Source organism: Entamoeba histolytica, genomic scaffold (assembly GCF_000208925.1).
Source record: "Entamoeba histolytica HM-1:IMSS scf_1104750518699 genomic scaffold, whole genome shotgun sequence".
Taxonomy (NCBI): domain Eukaryota; phylum Evosea; order Mastigamoebida; family Endamoebidae; genus Entamoeba; species Entamoeba histolytica.
In genome coordinates, this window is record NW_001914882.1 from 1 (window position 1) to 17,759 (window position 17,759).

Here is a 17,759-nt window from a genome sequence, read left to right on the forward strand (position 1 = left end):
AGAATAAAACATTAAACAAGAAAGGAATAACCAAATAAATAAAAATAAAGAAATTGCAAAGAAATAAAAGAATGAAATATATAGAAGAAATTAATTATTGTGATTTGGAAATTGAAATAACTGAAATTAAATAAATTATTCTTTCTAAAAAATCAACAAGAAAGAAGAACAAGAAATAAATAAAACAATGAAATAAATAGAAAACAAAATTACCAAAATATTTATGTTTGTAAAAGAAGGTATTGAATTTATTGAACATGAAGAACTAAAAAAATATTTTATCAGAACTACTTATCATAAAGAAGAAATAATTAAAAAGATAATAAATATGTATAATGATTGAACATTATTAGAAAGACGATATGATTGTATTTCTACTGTATATTTGATGAAATAATTTAAAAACAGTAAAGAAACTAAATTAATTTTTATTTAAATTTATTTTGAATAATTTAATATAAAATATGATATTTTATATTTTAAATAAACAATAATTTAAATAGAATGTTTAATAAATAAAATGATTAATTAATTGATTTATGAAATATGAATATTAAATAATATTTTATTCATTGAAACATTGATTATTTATCATTCTTTTTATTTCATTTTGTTTAAATTACATTATTCTCATTATTATTCATTTCATTAATTTATTAATATTTAATATTTATTTGAAAATACAACAAAGAATCATTCTTTCTTATTTATTTGTTATTTATTTCTTTTCTTGTTGGTATTCTTGAGATAAGGGATTCGAAGATGGCATGTCAGAGACACCACAAAAAATATAGAAAAACAAATAATCAAAGAAGAAGAATTTCATATCAACTAAGAAATATAAATGATAGAAGAATGAGTGAAAATAGGTATTATCTGTATAGACAGATATACATGAATAATCACAATAATAATTACAATAATAATTATAACCATAAATATCACAACATAGATGATACAAATCATTTCACTCATCACTTCATTCATAATCATCGTCATAAACACTTTAATAATAATAAAAATTTCAATAGAAATAAACAATATCAATATAAGAAAAACAAATACCATAATAACACTCAAAGAAGGTATAAACAATATCAAAATAAGAAACAAAATAGAAATCAAAGAAAAGAAATGATTGAAATACAAAACCAAGAATATTGGAAAAGACTCTTTGAAGAAGAAATTAAAATACTTACACCACAAGAAGTAGAAGAAATTAAAAATACCAAGATTAAAGAATATACATCATCAACAATATGGAGAAGATGGTATTTTCTTGCACGAGAAAAAAACAAAAACAATCAGAATGGAAGAAGAGACTATTAGTATGACGATGGAAGAAGACAATAATCAATACAACCCAAATGAGATTAAAGACAATAGAATATACAATAACTATGTAATGAGTATTGAAAGTGAAGAAGACGATGATAAAGAGTTTAATAAAAATAAAAGATGATTGATGAAGAGGAAAAAGGAATGAAAAGGAATGAATAGGAGAAGAAATAGAGAAAAAAGTGGAGGAGGATATGAAAGAGAAAGAAGAAATGAAAAAGGAAATACAAATAAAAGACCAAACCATAAAAAAACTAACTAAGGATATTATGGCATTAAAGAAGAAGCATGAGAATGAGATAAGCACAAAACACTGGTGTGATAAAAAAATATTCAAATTCTATGCCGAGTCTGAGAGGAAAATGTTTGAAGTAAATAACTTAACACAACAATTATTATTCATGAAAGATAAATTATCTAAATTAGAAAATGAAAATACACAAGAAGAAAAGAAGAAAGATGAGGTAACTTACAATATAACAGACTCATCAGAAACACAAATAGTAAATGACCTCACCCCCATGTGGTAGTAGCTGATGAAATATCATCAAGTGAAGATGATCTTCCAAAAAAAAAGAAAGTTAACGCAGAAATCAATTGAAGAAATGGATATTCATCATAAGAATATCATCACATTAGAATTAGACAAGCAAAAAAACAAATGAAGTAAATAGACAGAGAAGAAGAAATTTAACACTCTATAAATGTTTTGTTTTAAAATTATTTGAAAGAAAATTAAGAGGTCAACTAAAAGAAGAAATAATGGAAAGACTAATACAAGAATTTGGAATTAAAGTTAATGATATTAATGAATATAAAGAAATAATAAAGAAGACATTTAAAATAAAGAATGAAATTAAAAGAGAAATCAATAGAATAATGGAAGAAGAAATAATAAAACAACAATGGAAAGATAATGAATTAAAAGAAATAATATCCAAAATGAACAAGAAAGAGAAAGAAGAAATAGAAGAAGAGGAGGTAATGAAAATATTTAAAGAAGAATAAATGAAAGAGTAAGATGATGTACAATTTATTAATTATTATTACAATAAGAAGAAAGTACATCAAATAATTAATAATATTAATAAAAATGAAATATTAATAAATATATTAGATTATTATTATCATTATATTAAATCTGTAGCTTCCACTATTAACATCATTAATAAAAATAAACAAGAAAGAAGTTGAAAGAAAAGTATAGAAGGAATATTACAAACAAAATATGTAGATTAAGAGATTTACTCAATAATAAACAATATATGAAATTAAAAAGAATATTACATATTAAGAAATATGATATATATCATATTAAAATAAAAACAAATAAACAAATAAACTATTATAAATACCTCCGAAAGATGAAAATAATAGAAATAGAAGCAAGAAAGAATAATTGGAAAAGAATAAGATTGAATTATAAAATGATGAAATATGGGAAAAGATAATATTTAAATAAAACTAAATAAGATGATTATCCAGGTAATATCTCCACTATTAATTTCTGGAAATGAATCTATGAAACTAACACCAATATAGACTTCATGAATATTAATTTATATGAAATATTAATAGAAAATAGAATTAATAATAGAATATCAATAATCATTCCAAATGAACTAGACTGTGATATTAAATTCATTGATAATTTGAAAGTAAATTGAAAATGATAAAATACAATGATTTTGGATTAAATATTTAGAACAACCAAAGAAGTATTTAATAAAATTATTTAATGAATGGTTAAATAATCATAATGAAATACCTCCTCACTTTATTCAAGGAAGAACAATATTAATATATAATAAATGAGATAAATTATACCAACAGAATTACAGACCAATAACTTGCTTAAATTGTCTGTTAAAAGTATATACATCAATATTAATGATGAAAATAGAAAATCAATTGATGCTAAATCCAATTGAAAAACAGCTATCATTAAATCAAATTGGATGTAAGAAATACACATATGCATCAAAAGAATGATTATTATACAATACTATAATCAATCAATTATTAATAAAGAATAAATGGAAGTGGGTAGAAACATATTATGACATATCCAAAGCATATGATAGTATTAATCATCAATGGATTAAACAATGCTTAATATATTTTAATATCCCACTTGTAGTAATTAATAGTATATTATATATATTAAATAATACACAACTTAATTTGTATTATAATCAAGAAAGTGTGGGTATGATTAATGTAGAAAGATGAATAATACAAGGTGACAGCCTATCTCCACTTTTATTTGTATTATCTATTGACATACTATCTAAACAACTAGATAAACAAATAAACAAATTAAATATAAAAATGAATGAAGAAGAAAAACAAGTCAAGTTAAACCACATATTATATATTAATGATTTAAAGATAATGAATAATAGCCTCAATGAAATGGAAAAAGCCAACAAACTAACTAAAGAAATATTTAATGCAATAGGATTAAAAATTAATGTAGAAAAGAGTGGGATAATGACTAATATTAATAGTCAAATAAATGGAGAATTAGCTGAACTACAAAGAGTAACTAATGATAATCCTTATAAATACCTTGGTATTGAAATAGGAGATAAAATAAATAATAATAAATATTGTACAAGAATATTAAATGATATATCTTCTATTTTATCATCATTAAATAATATGAAGTACAGCAGCCTCAATACAATAAGAAAGATTAATAGTGATATAATCTCCAAATTAAGATATGGATTTTGTATTGTCCCATGGAAACTAGGAGAATTGGAGAAGATAGATAAACAAATAAGAAAATCATTAATTCACCTCCAATTATATAGTAGAAATATTCCCAAAAGTAGATTATATGTTAAAATAAATGAAATATGAATATGATTAATGTCAGCAAGAGATGAATGTGCTAAAGAATTATTAAGAATATATTTAAAATATAAGTGGAGATCAAGCACAGAAATATGAGAAATGATAGAAGCAATAAAAGAAAATTCAAATGGAATAAATAAAAGAATGAAGAAAGTATTTGGTAAGAAGATTAATTTTAATGAATTAATGAATATAATAGAATTAAATGAAAGAAAACATGATGTAAAGAAAGTATTTGAATGGGTAAATAATGAATTAAATGATACATATTTAAATGAATGGAAAGAAAAGAAATGTGGTGAATATATAAGATGTGCAAATTGCACTTTTAATGATAAGAAACTAACAGTAGCCACATGGAGGTCATTAAATATAAAAAGAAATGCATTCCTCCAAATAGTAAAAATGCAAGAAGGAGTAACTATGACAGGAAATATTAAATCTAAAATACTACAAAATGATGCTTTAAAATATTGTAAACATTGTCCTAACACAATTGCATCTATTATTCATATATTGTTAGGATGTCCTGTAATGAAAAAGAATCAAATATTAAAACATGATTATGTATGTAAACAAATATTTAAACAGATATTAATTACACAATTTAATGAATTTGATGCTATTGATTTTAATAATCATCCAAAATGTATTAATAATGATAAAATAGTCATAACTTACAATATTGATTTATTGGTTAGTGACAATTCATTTCCATGCTAGAAGACCAGATATATATTATCAAAATATTACAGAAAAGAAATGATATATTATAGATGTTGCTATATGTCAAGGTAATAATTTAGAATTAAATTATATTCATAAAATAAATAAATACAAAGAATTACAAGAGAAATTAAGAAATAATAGAGAAATAATATATGTTGAAATAATACCTGTTATATTATCAATAAATTGATTAATACATAAAGAATCAGTAAGAAGATTAAAAGCACTGAAATTAAAATTAGAATTTCCCCTAAATCCTACGAACAATAATAAACGAAAAAAACAATAATATAAAGAAATAAAATAAAAAGATTTATTAACAAAACAAGAAGAAAATCTAAATAATAAATAAAACATTAATTATTAATGTTTTTATCGTTTTATGATATTGTTATTCTATCTAATCAAATAATAATAAACTACAACTGTACTAACACTTAATTATCCAATTTTTATTTTTTCCGTATTTAAAATAATGAATATCAAGAGATACACAAAAAGAGAAATTCATATCAACCAGACATATAAATAAATAATAGAAGAATGAATGAAAATAAATATTATTTATATTAAAATAACAATTACATCATTTATATATGATTTATTTCATTTGTCATTTCATTTATTAATATCATCATTTATATCATTTTATTTTCTTATTATTCTTTCATATTATTTTATTTCATTATTTCTATTATTATTTATTATATCTCTTATTAAATTACATCATCATAATCAAATATATTTCATTATTTGATTTTGTATTAATGTTTGTGTGTTGTTTCTAACTTACAACCTTAGAATCTAAAACTCATTATTATATATATGTTAAGTTTTTGTTGTAGAAACAGAGTGAAAATTTACTCAATTTATTTGTTGTTCAGACTATCCAAAAGATAAAATAATTCATTTCATTCAGTTGTTTTATTTTTATTATACATCATTCTAATATGTTATATAACAAAAAATTACATTGAAATTATTATCATTTTTATTGTTATTGAAAAAATAACTCATTTCATTATTAATAAAACTGAATAAGTCTTAATTAAAATTCAATTATCATTTATTCAGAATTTTTGATGTAAGGTTCAAGATGTTGTTGAATTTTTTTCAGTTTTTCCTCATCAAATCCTAAATTCACAAATGCTCTCATTTTTTCAAGATACTTCCCTGTCTCTTTATTAAATATCTCAACTTCAACAAGACCACTTCTGTTTATTGTTGTTTTGTAAATTATTTTTAATTCTCCTGCTTTTAATCCAGGTGGAAGTCTTTCTATTGTTACTTCTGTGACAAGTTCCATTCCTTCATCATTTGTTTTCTGTCCTTCTCCTCTATAAATTGATATATTAACAGCCTTCTGATTATCATATTCATTAACACGTACACCCTCAAAAGTAATTGGTAATTTTCTTCCTTTAGGTGCAAAAATACTAAACCCATTATTAACCAATCCAAATCCAAGTGTATATGGCATTACTTGTGTTATATTATCTTCTTTATTTAATGATAATTGATATGCTCTATAAGAGGCTCCTTTCACAACACTTAGATATCCATCAGAACCAAATCCAATAATTTTCTTCTCTCCAAACATATCACAAATTGTTTTTTTAACAATTGGAATACAACACGAACCACCTATTGGTAAAACACAATCTACATCACTTACATTCCAACGTGCACCTTTCATCACATTTTCTATACATCTTTTAATTCTGTCAATAAGCCTATCTTTCTTGCATTGTTCTTCAAATTCTTCTCTTGTGACTTCTATGGAGTCATTAAGTTCATTACAAATTGAATATAAATCAATTGGAGAATAACTTGAATTGCCAGAAAATGATTTTTTGACATCTTCAGCAATATTTCTTATTTGTTTCATTGCTTTTAATTTCATCTTTTTAATTGATTTATTATCAGAAGATTTTACAACAAAGAGTCTTTGAAAACTAGTATCATCAACACTCTCTTTGATTTTATCAAGAATAACTTTAATGAGAGAATCATCAAAATTATTTCCATCAAGACTAAGATCACTTTCATTACATATACATTCTGTTGTTTTTATTTCATTTAGAGCATTTGGTTCTTGTTGTTTTCTAAAGTCTTTTAGTTTTAATGTTATTTCATTATTCCAATTTGGATTTATTTCAGATGTATTAAATGTAAATGGTTTGTCTTGATTTAATATTCTAGAAGCAGACCTTGTTAATTTGTCAATACTCAAATAAACATCTCTTTTTAATTGTCGTGTGCTTGGCAGTTCATACCATTTTGATGGTTCAAATAAATATAATTCATCTGGTTTTGTTTTTAGAGTTTCTTTTACTTTATCTAAAATACTATTTCTGATTTCTTCATCGTCTAGTTTTTCATACTTTGTCATTCCATCTCTATGTGTAATGCAACAGGCAACATCTGTTGTTCCTCCTCCACAGTCAATTACAATAATTTTAGATTTATCTTTCACATGATGTTCTCTTTGATATTCCAAGATTGAAGCAAATGGTTCTTCTAATGAAGTAATATCTTCAAATCCTGCCATTTTACAAGCTTGAATTGTTTCTTTCTTTTGTCTTGGTGTAAAAGAAACAGGGACAGTAACAACTACTTTTCCTATTTTTCTATTTCCAATTCTTTTAATAAGTATATTATACAATGTTCTAAGAACCATTGCTGATACTTCGATTGGATAAAAACTTTCTTGCTTTGATGAATCAAGAGGGTCTTCAACACACATTTTTATTTCATTATTGTCTGTTAAAACTTCAAATGATGTAAAAATTGGTAATAAGTTTTTTTGTTCATTATAATGTTCAACTGTTTCTCCTATTAATCTTTTAGAGTCATGAAGACAAATACCACCACTAGTCTTTGCTCTAATACCAACATTGTACTTTTTTAATCCATCACCTCCTTTAAATATTTCAACCCATGATGGTATTGAAAATTCATTATTTGATATTTCAAGTACTTCTATTGGGTTTTTCTCATTTTCAGAATAAATAGCAATAGATGAATGTGTTATTCCTAGGTCTATTCCTACATGAATAGGTGCATTTAATTTATGTAAACTCATAACGAATCATAGAGATAATCAGTTCTTTAAAAATTGGTAACAAACATCATTTAATCTATTATAAAAATTCAAGATCTTTCATTTATTATAATAATACTAATTAAATTAAAAACAAATAAAGTATTATTTGTTATTCTTTATTTTATAAAATCTCAAACAAAAAAAAAGAAATTTTACCAAAATGAGAAGTAAATTAAAACGCTTAGAAGCATTTTCTGTGGACAATAGCTGGTCCGGATTCATCATATTCTTCCTTGGTAATCCACATGTTTTGGAATGTAGAAAGTGAGGCAAGAATTGATCCTCCAATCCAGACTGAATATTTTCTTTCTGGTGGTGCAATAACCTTAATCTTCATTGTTGGTGGTGCTAATTGAATCATTTCCTTTTCAAGTCTGGTGTTAATACCTGGATACATTGATGTTCCTCCTGAAAGAACAATATTTCCATAAAGATCCTTTCTGATATCGACATCACATTTCATAATTGAATTGTAGGTAGTTTCATGAATACCATTGCATTCCATACCAAGGAATGATGGTTGGAAGAGGGCTTCTGGGCATCTGAATCTTTCATTTCCAACAGTAATAACTTGTCCATCTGGAAGTTCATAGCTCTTTTCAAGTTCACTGCTTGATGCAGCTTTTTGCATTTCTTCATTGAAATCTTCAGCAACATAGCAAAGTTTTTCTTTAATATCTCTGACAATTTCTCTTTCAGCAGTAGTAGTGAAAGCATATCCTCTTTCAGTTAAGATTTTCATGAGATAATCAGTAAGATCACGTCCTGCAAGATCAAGTCTGAGAATAGCATGTGGAAGTGAGAATCCTTCATAAATTGGGACGGTGTGTGAAACTCCATCACCTGAATCCATAACAATACCAGTAGTTCTACCTGAGGCATATAATGAAAGAACAGCTTGAATTCCAACATACATAGCTGGGGTGTTGAATGTTTCAAACATAATTTGAGTCATCTTTTCTCTGTTAGCTTTTGGATTCATTGGGGCTTCAGTTAAAAGAACTGGATGTTCTTCTGGTGCAACTCTAAGTTCATTATAGAAAGTATGATGCCAGATCTTTTCCATATCGTCCCAATTGTTAACAATACCGTGTTCAATTGGATATTTAAGTGTAAGAATACCTCTCTTTGATTGAGCTTCATCTCCGACATAAGCATCCTTTTGACCCATACCAGCCATAACTGAAACGTGTCTTGGTCTACCAACAATGGATGGGAATACAGCTCTTGGTGCATCATCACCAGCAAATCCGGCTTTACACATTCCTGATCCATTATCTACAACAAGTGCTTGAACTTCTTCGTCTCCCATATTAATTGAATGTTTAGTTTAGTTTATTATGATCTTTAAATACCTGTCTTTTGGAGTTCACTCGTTATTAAACTTCAAAGTTCTCACTTTTTTTATATTTTTCACCTCCTTTTTATTTCTTTTTTTAGTTCATTTAAACAACACGATATTAAGTTTATAATAATAATTTTTTTCTGGAACATTCCATATCTTATTTTTTAGTTCTCTTTTAAAATTTAAATCACAAAAATATAAAAATGTTATTGATGGTTTATTGTATTTTAATTTTCTTACAAAAGTATCTTTTAATATTAAAATGTCTCAACATAAAACATATTATAATACTTCTTTCTTTATAAAATTGAAAAATAAAACGAAATAATTGAGGGGAAAAGTGAAACTTCACTTAGAGTTGTTCTTCAACGAACTTCCAGTTGACTACATTCCACCAATGTTCTAAGTAAGCAGCTCTGTTGTTTCTAGTGTCAATGTAATAAGCATGTTCCCAAACATCACAAGTTAATAATGGTTTCATTCCATTGGTCATTGGATTAACAGCATCATGAGTATCAATAATCTCTAACTTACCATCATGTTCAACCAACCAACACCATCCACTTCCAAAATGTCCAACAGCTTTCTCAGTAAACTTCTTCTTAAATTCTTCTAATCCTCCAAAAGCAGCAGTTAATTTAGCAATTAATTGTTCAGATGGTTTAACTCCACATCCACACATACATTTCCAATAGAATGCATGATTCCATGCTTGGGCTGCATTATTATAAATTGCTTGAGTTGGCTTTTGTTTAATTAATTCTTCAAGAGTTTTATGTTCTTGTTCAGTTCCTTTTACAAGACCATTTAACTTATTAACATAAGTAGCGTGATGCTTATCATGATGGAATTCAAGAGTCTCTTTACTAATATGAGGCTCAAGAGCATTATAAGCATAAGGTAATTGTGGTAATTGGAAAGACATTATTATCGAATGAAAATATTACTCTTTTTTGAGTTTAAATAGACTGATGAATTGTGTAGCTTTCTTATTCTTGTGAGGTTTTCTTCAGTAACTTTCACTTTTTCGGAGATTTTATCCATACAGAATCAAATAGAACAACTCTCCACATTTAATTTCGTTTCGTCATCTTTAATAGTCGTTAATTTGTACTACCTCAGTTTGTTGAATTACCAAAAGAGATGAAGTTTCAAAAAATTAACTACCAAATAACTAATTTTATCTATTATTTTGTTATCATTATTTTGTTATTTAAATAATGTTTTATAATAACAGAAAAGTGTAGAAAAAAAAATAATAAAAAGCAATTAATTAAGTATTAATAGAAATAGTTTCTATTGTTCCTGGCTCAGGGGAGACTAATCACATCAATGAGTCTTCTTCTATTAACTCTACGGAGTATGTTTGGTTGTGATTGAAGTAGTATTCTATGACATCCATCATGTTTTTTATTACAAGGTTTTTTATCTTCTTTCACAATGTTAATCTCAATTTTTAATTCTTTAATTAATCTAATACTTTATTTATTTATTAAACCATTTATTGAAATTACTACTGGAATTATTTTGACATCTTTTAATTTCTTGATTTTCATTAGCCTATTCTTTAATTCATTATACTTATTTCTTTTCTTCCAATATTCTCAATTAATATTGTGATCAGCCACAATAGTCATATCAAATATTAGACTAGTTTTGTTCTTTTTATCTAATACGTATATATCTAGTATTTTGTGGTATTGTCCATCACTTTTAGGCATTATTTGTTTGTTAAATATCATAGTGATATCTTTATATTGGAACATTGTTTCATATGGAGGTTTTATATTGTTTATTGAATGTATATTTTCTTATTAATCAATATGATAATGCATATATTGTCATGTTTTTCCATTTTTGATTTATTATGACCAATACAAGATAGTAGAATGTGTTCTGCTGTTGCTATCTTGTCTTTACAAAGTGTTGAGTATTTCAGTCTTTCATTTTTCATTATTTTTGCTTTCTTATACCCACAAAATATTGCTCCATCTTGCATTTTAGTTAATTGTAGGAATGCATTCTTTTTAATATTGATTGACTTCAATGCTTTCACTGTAGTAGTTTTATCTACTCATTTTGACTCAAACCAACGGCAACGAAAAAAAGCAAATAATGGAAAAAGAAAAGAAAGATATAAAAGAATAAAAAGAAAGTAAGAAGTAGATGAAGATGTTAAAAGAATAAAAGTAGAAAGTAGAGAAATATAAAAAGAAAGAAGATAAAGAGTAATAAAATAGAATAAATAATAAAAGATGAAAAGAAGAAATAAATGGTGTATTTTTTATTGTAAAAATTAGAAATATTCAATAAAAAGTGTCTAATCTAATGATATAAAATAATTAATATTGTTTTATTAATGAAAAATATTTTACTCTTTTTTATGTTTATTATTTATATGTATAATTTCAACATGATGATTATTATATAATCAATCATATGTGTTATGTTATTATTATAATATGTAATATGTAATAAAATATAAATGAAAATGATATGAATATATTATATAGAATATAAAACAAAAGAATAATAAGAATAAATGATAAATAAAACGAGAAATGATAATAAATGATATAATAATAAAATCAAAAGATAAAAGATAAAATTAATATTAATATAAAATGAAAGTAGATATAAAATGAAAATAGATATAAATGATAATAATATAAAAATGATAAGGATGAATAAACAAATACAACTAAATATAAATATAAAAAACATAAAATAAGAATAATATAATAATATATAGATAATAAGAATAATATAATAATATATAGATAAATAGAGAAATAAATATATAAAAATAAATATGAATAATCAAATCATCTATTTCATTATATTTCATACAAAATGACTATAAATGATCATAAAATATAAACATAAATATTTACATATTCTGTATTTATCATATTTTTATTTTTTTATTTTTATTTTAGGAGCAAAATATAATAAATGGAATATTCTATGGATGCAAATTTTTTTGCATCTTTTTTCTTTTTTATAAATTATTTAGATGCATTTTTTCTTTGCTTATTTTCATGCCGAAAATACACAATTAAAAATAATAAAAATAAACTTTTAATTACTAATTAATTAAATGAACAATATTAAAACAGTTTTTGATTATTTCTTTTGTAATAAAAATATCAGTGATGAAATGAAAATTCATTACAAATTAAGAAATTGTGTTGTTGGTTGTTTGATGTGTGGTTGTGAAATATTACCACCGTCAATATATTATATTTGTTCTGAATGTGAAGATGGATTGCATACAGTATGTCCCTCATGTTATCCATATGCAAAAGAACAAAAAGGTCATAAATTTTACAGTGAGTTATTACCATTTTGTCGTGATAATTCAGTCATTAAAACAGTTACATCATTTTCTAGTAAATTAATAACATTATTTAATTTATACAAAGAAAGAAAATGTCTTGGATATCGTTGGATATCTGATCAATTAATGAATCATTTTGAATGGATATCGTATCAAGATGTTTTTGAATTATGTTGTGGTTTATGTGAAAAGATTCAATTAATGAATATTGAAATAAATGAACCGATTCTTATTTGTGGTGATTCATGTATAGATAGTTATATCATATCATTTTCAGTAGCAATTGGTGGATATCTTTGGGTTCCAATAAATCATACATCAACAAAAGAATATGTACATGGAATAATGAATAGATGTAAAATTCGTTTAGCATTTATATCAAAAAATAACATTGGTTATTTAGAAGAAGAGTTAAAAAGTGTTGAAAAAATTATTCTAATTGATGACTGTCCTGAGGCTTATTCTACTATTATTTCTCCACAACACCAATACCCAACAGTAATGTCAATTATTAAAAAAAGTAAAACTCTTCCAAAACCACTTATATGTAATCCAAATACTCCTCGTTTGTTATTGTCAACAAGTGGTTCAACAGGAAATCCAAAACTTGTTATTATGAATGAACAAACTTTAAGAAACTCACTTCAACCATCTCAACCAAATCTTCAAGTTATTACAATTACATCATCATTAATACGACAACCTTATGACATTATTAATAAAGGAGGGTCTATTGCTTGTTATAGTGGTTCAATGGAACGACTTAGAGAAGATATTATTATGGTGAGACCAACATTTTTTGGGGCAACACCAACATTTTGGTATTCATTATATCAAGAATTTTTATTTGAAACAAAAGGTCTTAAAGAACAAGAAGCTATAGAATTATATAAAAAGAAAAGAGTATTAGGAAATAGATGTAAAAGTGTATTAATAACTGGTGCAAAAAGTTCAGAAGAAATTAAAACATTTTTATTTAAAATTGGATTAATTGTAACTGATGGATATGGAACAAGTGAAACAGGGTCATTAATTAATATGAGTACAGGAAAAGTTAATGATGGAGTTGAATTAAAATTAATTGATTGTCCTGAAATGGGATATTTTGTAAATTCAATTCCATCAAGAGGAGAAGTTATTGCAAAAACAAGAAAAATGTCAAGTGGATATTATGGAGATGAACAACTTACTAATGAAATGTTTATAAATATTGAAGGAAGTATTTATTTTAAAACAGGAGATATTGGTGAAATTGTTGATGGTCAAATAAAAATTATTGATAGAAAAGCTTTTTGTTTTAAAACTCCTCAAGGATGCTTTGTAACACCAACAGTAATAGAAAATAAATTAAGTAAAATTGAAGGAATAGAACAAATAGTTATTTTTAATGGAATAAATGATCAAGTTACTGCAGTACTTACATTAAAAGAAAATGATATTGAAAAAGATGTATTTAAATTAATTAAAACAAATAGTATTAAAGAAGGATTAAAAGAATATGAAATTCCACAACAAATAATTATTGCAAAAGAACATTTTACTGTAAAGAATGGAATGCTTACGTTAAATGGAAAGATAAATAGAAATAAAATTATAAAACACTACAAACCATTATCTTCTAGTCATCAAATAATTATTAAAGAAACTCAAACAGAAGAAAATATTGAACAAAATGATGTATCAATAAAACAAATTCCTATTATTTCTAAACAACTTGAAGAAATACTTAGAAATTCAATTAAAAATATTAAATATATTAAAAATATAAATGAAATAGTTGAATATAGAATTACTGATTTTGGAGTTGATTCAATTATAATGACTCAAATTAGTCAATTAATTAAAAAAACATTTAATATTGAAATAAATACTCGTTTACTTTATAAATTTAGAAGTATTGAACAACTTCAAAATTATCTAAATGGAATGCCTTTAATAGAAGAAGAAATTCTTTGGGAAGATGAAATCAAACAAGCAATTAGAACTGAACATCAAATACAATTTAATCAACATAAAAACAAAAATAAAATACTTCTTTTTGGTTGTAATGGATTTGTTGGTAAATTTATTTTACGAGAATTAATTGGAAAAGAAGTTATTTGTATTGTTAGAGGAAATAATTATCAAGAAAAAGTATTATCTTCTTTTAAAGAAACAATTCATTGTATTAATAATAAAAAAGATTATGAAATTTGGTTTAATACACATGTTCAAATAATTCAAGGTGAAGTTTCTGAACAAAATTTTGGACTTTCTGAGAAAATTTATAATGAACTACTTCAATCCGTTTCAATAGTTATTCTTTCTTCTGGAAAAACTCATATGATGGAAAATTATCAAATGTTATATTCAAGTAATGTACTTTCTGTTTCTCATGTAATTGAGTTCTGTCAAAGAAATTCTTCATTTTTATTTGATGTATCTTCTTTAAGTGTTCTTTCTGGAAGTCAAATTCTTAATGAAGAAATTGATATTCCATTGACACATATTAATCTTTTGAATGGATATGCTCAATCTAAATTAATTGCTGAAAAAGCAATTATTGGTTCTAAAGGATTTAAAAAGTGTATTTTAAGACTTGGAACAGCAGGTCCAGATAGATATAGTGGAGTTTGTAATACTCTTAGTAAATATATTCAAATGATATCTCAAATTCTTATTCATAAAAAAGTAAGTTATTCAACGTCAAATCTTTACCAATTAATACCTTTTATTCCTGTAGACTATTTTTCATCTTCACTACGCTCTCTTATTGACCATTGTAATGAAATGAACGAAATAACTTGCTTTCATTTTGGATGTGAATCACTTTCATCATTAAAACAATTATTAAGTGTTGAACATTTAGAAGAAGTTGATGAAATAGATTATTGGCAAACTGAAGGAATATCAAATGAATTTAAATCTCTTCCATCTATAGAAAATACGATAAAACTTAATGGTCATATTCCATTATATTCTCCAGAAGAATGTAAATTATTTTTAAAATGGATAAAAGAACATTATTAATAAATTTATAAATTTTTTTAAATAAAAACATAAATGTTTTATAAAACAATTGTTAATATAAAAAAACTAAAAAAAACTAAAAAAAATGAAAGAAATGAAGAGAAGTTTAGAAAGCAGTGATAATGAAGTTATTCAAAGTCCAATTTGTATTGGACTTGATGATATGAGTGAAGAATTATTAGAACAATTTGTTCCACCACCAAGACAAACCATTATACCAAATAAACCATTATTTTTACAAGAATTACCAATTATACATATTAATGAAGGAATGGAACCTCCATGGAAATCACATGAAGAATATGAATCATTACTTTATTATTCATCACAACCATATATAAGTCATTATAAAAGATTGTTTAAAACAGGATATGTAAAAAATAAAACAGTATTAGTAATACGGTGTGGTTTTGGTAAAGTTGCATTACTTGCTCAAAAGTATGGAGCAAAGAAAGTTGTTGCAATTGATGATAGACCAGTCTGGAAGTTTTTTAAAAATGTTGTAGAAAAAATGGAAGTAACAGGAATTATAGTAGAAAATAAAACAGCAGGAGAAGTAAGAGAAAGATTTGATATAATTATTTGTGATTGGATGGGAATTAATTTATATTATGACTCATTATTAAATGAAGTAATAAAATGTAAAAGATTATTAAGAAATGATGGAGAAATTATTCCTAATATAGGAAGATGTTATATTTGTGGTATTGGAGGATTAGAATATGTTGATGAAAAATATGATTTTTGGAAAAATGTATATGGTTATGACATGTCAATACTCGTTAAAAATGTTGTTTGTACAGCTTATATTGATTATATAGATGAATCAAAAGTAATTACAAACCATTGCTTATTATATTCAGTTAATTCAATGACAATTCAAGAAATTGTTAAAAAAACAGTTACTTTCAAACTTTCTTTAAAAAGACCAATTCCACTTGTTGGATTTTGTACATACTTTGAAGCAGATATATCCAACCACCGTATTTCTACTGCTCCAGGAACACAAACAGTTTGGAGACAATGTTGTTATTTATGTCCATCTCCATTAAATAAATGTAAAATAGATGATGTGATTGAAGGAAAATTTAAGATGTTTCAAAGAGAAACAAATCAACGATGGGTAGTTATACTTCAATATAATTGTGAAAAAAGAGGATATTCAGGAAAATATCAATATGAATTTTAATATATATATTTCTTTTTATTATTTTATTTTTAAGACTTTTAGAAATAATATAAAAATTAAATGATAAACCAAAACATCAAAATTAAATAGAAGTTCTGTTGCAAAACCAAATTGTATATTACATTTTCTTATATCCAACAGGAACATAATATTTATTCCAAATAGTATTGTTATGTATATATTCCTGTTTCATTGATTCAATCATTTTAATAAGTTCTTCTGCATTAGGTCTTTTATCAGGTTCTTCATCTACACAACTATAATACAGTTGATGTACTGATGGTGGTACATAATTTTTACAAGCTTCATTATATTCCTTGATTTCAAGAGTAGGTCGTTTACCTTCACTAATTAAATTTAAAATAGCAAAGTCATTTGCTGCAGGAATATTATATTCTTTAAACCAAGGTTTTGTGTATGACCCAAAAACAACTCTCCTAAAAATTTCCCAAAAAACTATTCCAAGAGAATAAATATCACTTTTTGTAGTATATAATCCTTGATGTCCATCACTTGGAATAATTTCTGGAGAACAATATGGTATTGTTCCAGATAATTCTTTTAAATCTTTTTCTCGATTTTCTGTAGTGTCAAATCGACTCATTCCAAAATCACTAATTTTTAACGTATAATCATTTGTTACAAGAACATTTAATGATTTAAAGTCACGATGAAGAATAGATGGTTTGTTATTATGTAATACTCCTAATCCAACACTCATTTGTTCACAAAAATTTAATGCAGTAGGAAAATCAACTTGTTGATTAGGATCATTAAGAACATCAAATAATGAGAAATGAGAACAAAATTCCATAACAATTGATATTGTATCATCTATAAC

The 17,759-nt window shown here is 24.6% G+C and overlaps 6 protein-coding genes across 6 annotated transcripts in view, besides 3 other annotated features; 2 read left to right on the plus strand and 4 right to left on the minus strand.

Moving 5' to 3' along the window:
* Window positions 1-753: 753 nt before the first annotated feature.
* Window positions 754-789: a repeat region.
* Window positions 761-5,200: a repeat region.
* Window positions 5,201-5,995: 795 nt separating this feature from the next.
* Window positions 5,996-8,014, minus strand: EHI_159140 (heat shock protein 70, putative; the record flags this gene model as incomplete). Its single annotated transcript, XM_643737.1, has 1 exon — window positions 5,996-8,014. One exon carries the CDS (start codon window positions 8,012-8,014, stop codon window positions 5,996-5,998), a length of 2,019 nt encoding a protein of 672 aa, XP_648829.1.
* A 175-nt stretch (window positions 8,015-8,189) lies between these two features.
* EHI_159150 (actin, putative) lies at window positions 8,190-9,347 on the minus strand (the record flags this gene model as incomplete). Its single annotated transcript, XM_642962.2, has 1 exon — window positions 8,190-9,347. The coding sequence occupies one exon, from the start codon at window positions 9,345-9,347 to the stop codon at window positions 8,217-8,219; it is 1,131 nt and encodes a 376-aa protein (XP_648054.1). The 3' UTR covers window positions 8,190-8,216.
* A 361-nt stretch (window positions 9,348-9,708) lies between these two features.
* EHI_159160 (Iron-containing superoxide dismutase) lies at window positions 9,709-10,305 on the minus strand (the record flags this gene model as incomplete). The annotated part of the gene is made up of 1 exon (XM_643735.2): window positions 9,709-10,305. The coding sequence occupies one exon, from the start codon at window positions 10,303-10,305 to the stop codon at window positions 9,733-9,735; it is 573 nt and encodes a 190-aa protein (XP_648827.1). The 3' UTR covers window positions 9,709-9,732.
* Window positions 10,306-10,639: 334 nt separating this feature from the next.
* Window positions 10,640-11,472: a repeat region.
* Window positions 11,473-12,480: 1,008 nt separating this feature from the next.
* Window positions 12,481-15,729, plus strand: EHI_159170 (acyl-CoA synthetase, putative; the record flags this gene model as incomplete). Its single annotated transcript, XM_643734.2, has 1 exon — window positions 12,481-15,729. The coding sequence occupies one exon, from the start codon at window positions 12,481-12,483 to the stop codon at window positions 15,727-15,729; it is 3,249 nt and encodes a 1,082-aa protein (XP_648826.2).
* An 85-nt stretch (window positions 15,730-15,814) lies between these two features.
* EHI_159180 (protein arginine N-methyltransferase, putative) lies at window positions 15,815-16,918 on the plus strand (the record flags this gene model as incomplete). Its single annotated transcript, XM_643733.1, has 1 exon — window positions 15,815-16,918. One exon carries the CDS (start codon window positions 15,815-15,817, stop codon window positions 16,916-16,918), a length of 1,104 nt encoding a protein of 367 aa, XP_648825.1.
* Window positions 16,919-17,036: 118 nt separating this feature from the next.
* EHI_159190 (receptor-interactingserine/threonine- protein kinase 2, putative) overlaps window positions 17,037-17,759 on the minus strand; it is a gene marked incomplete at both ends in the record, with an annotated part of 1,662 nt that continues 939 nt past the window's right edge. Inside the window, one exon of the mRNA XM_001913476.1 lies at window positions 17,037-17,752. Within this exon, the coding sequence (XP_001913511.1) occupies window positions 17,037-17,752 (716 nt within the window). The remainder of the gene's footprint in view (window positions 17,753-17,759) is intronic.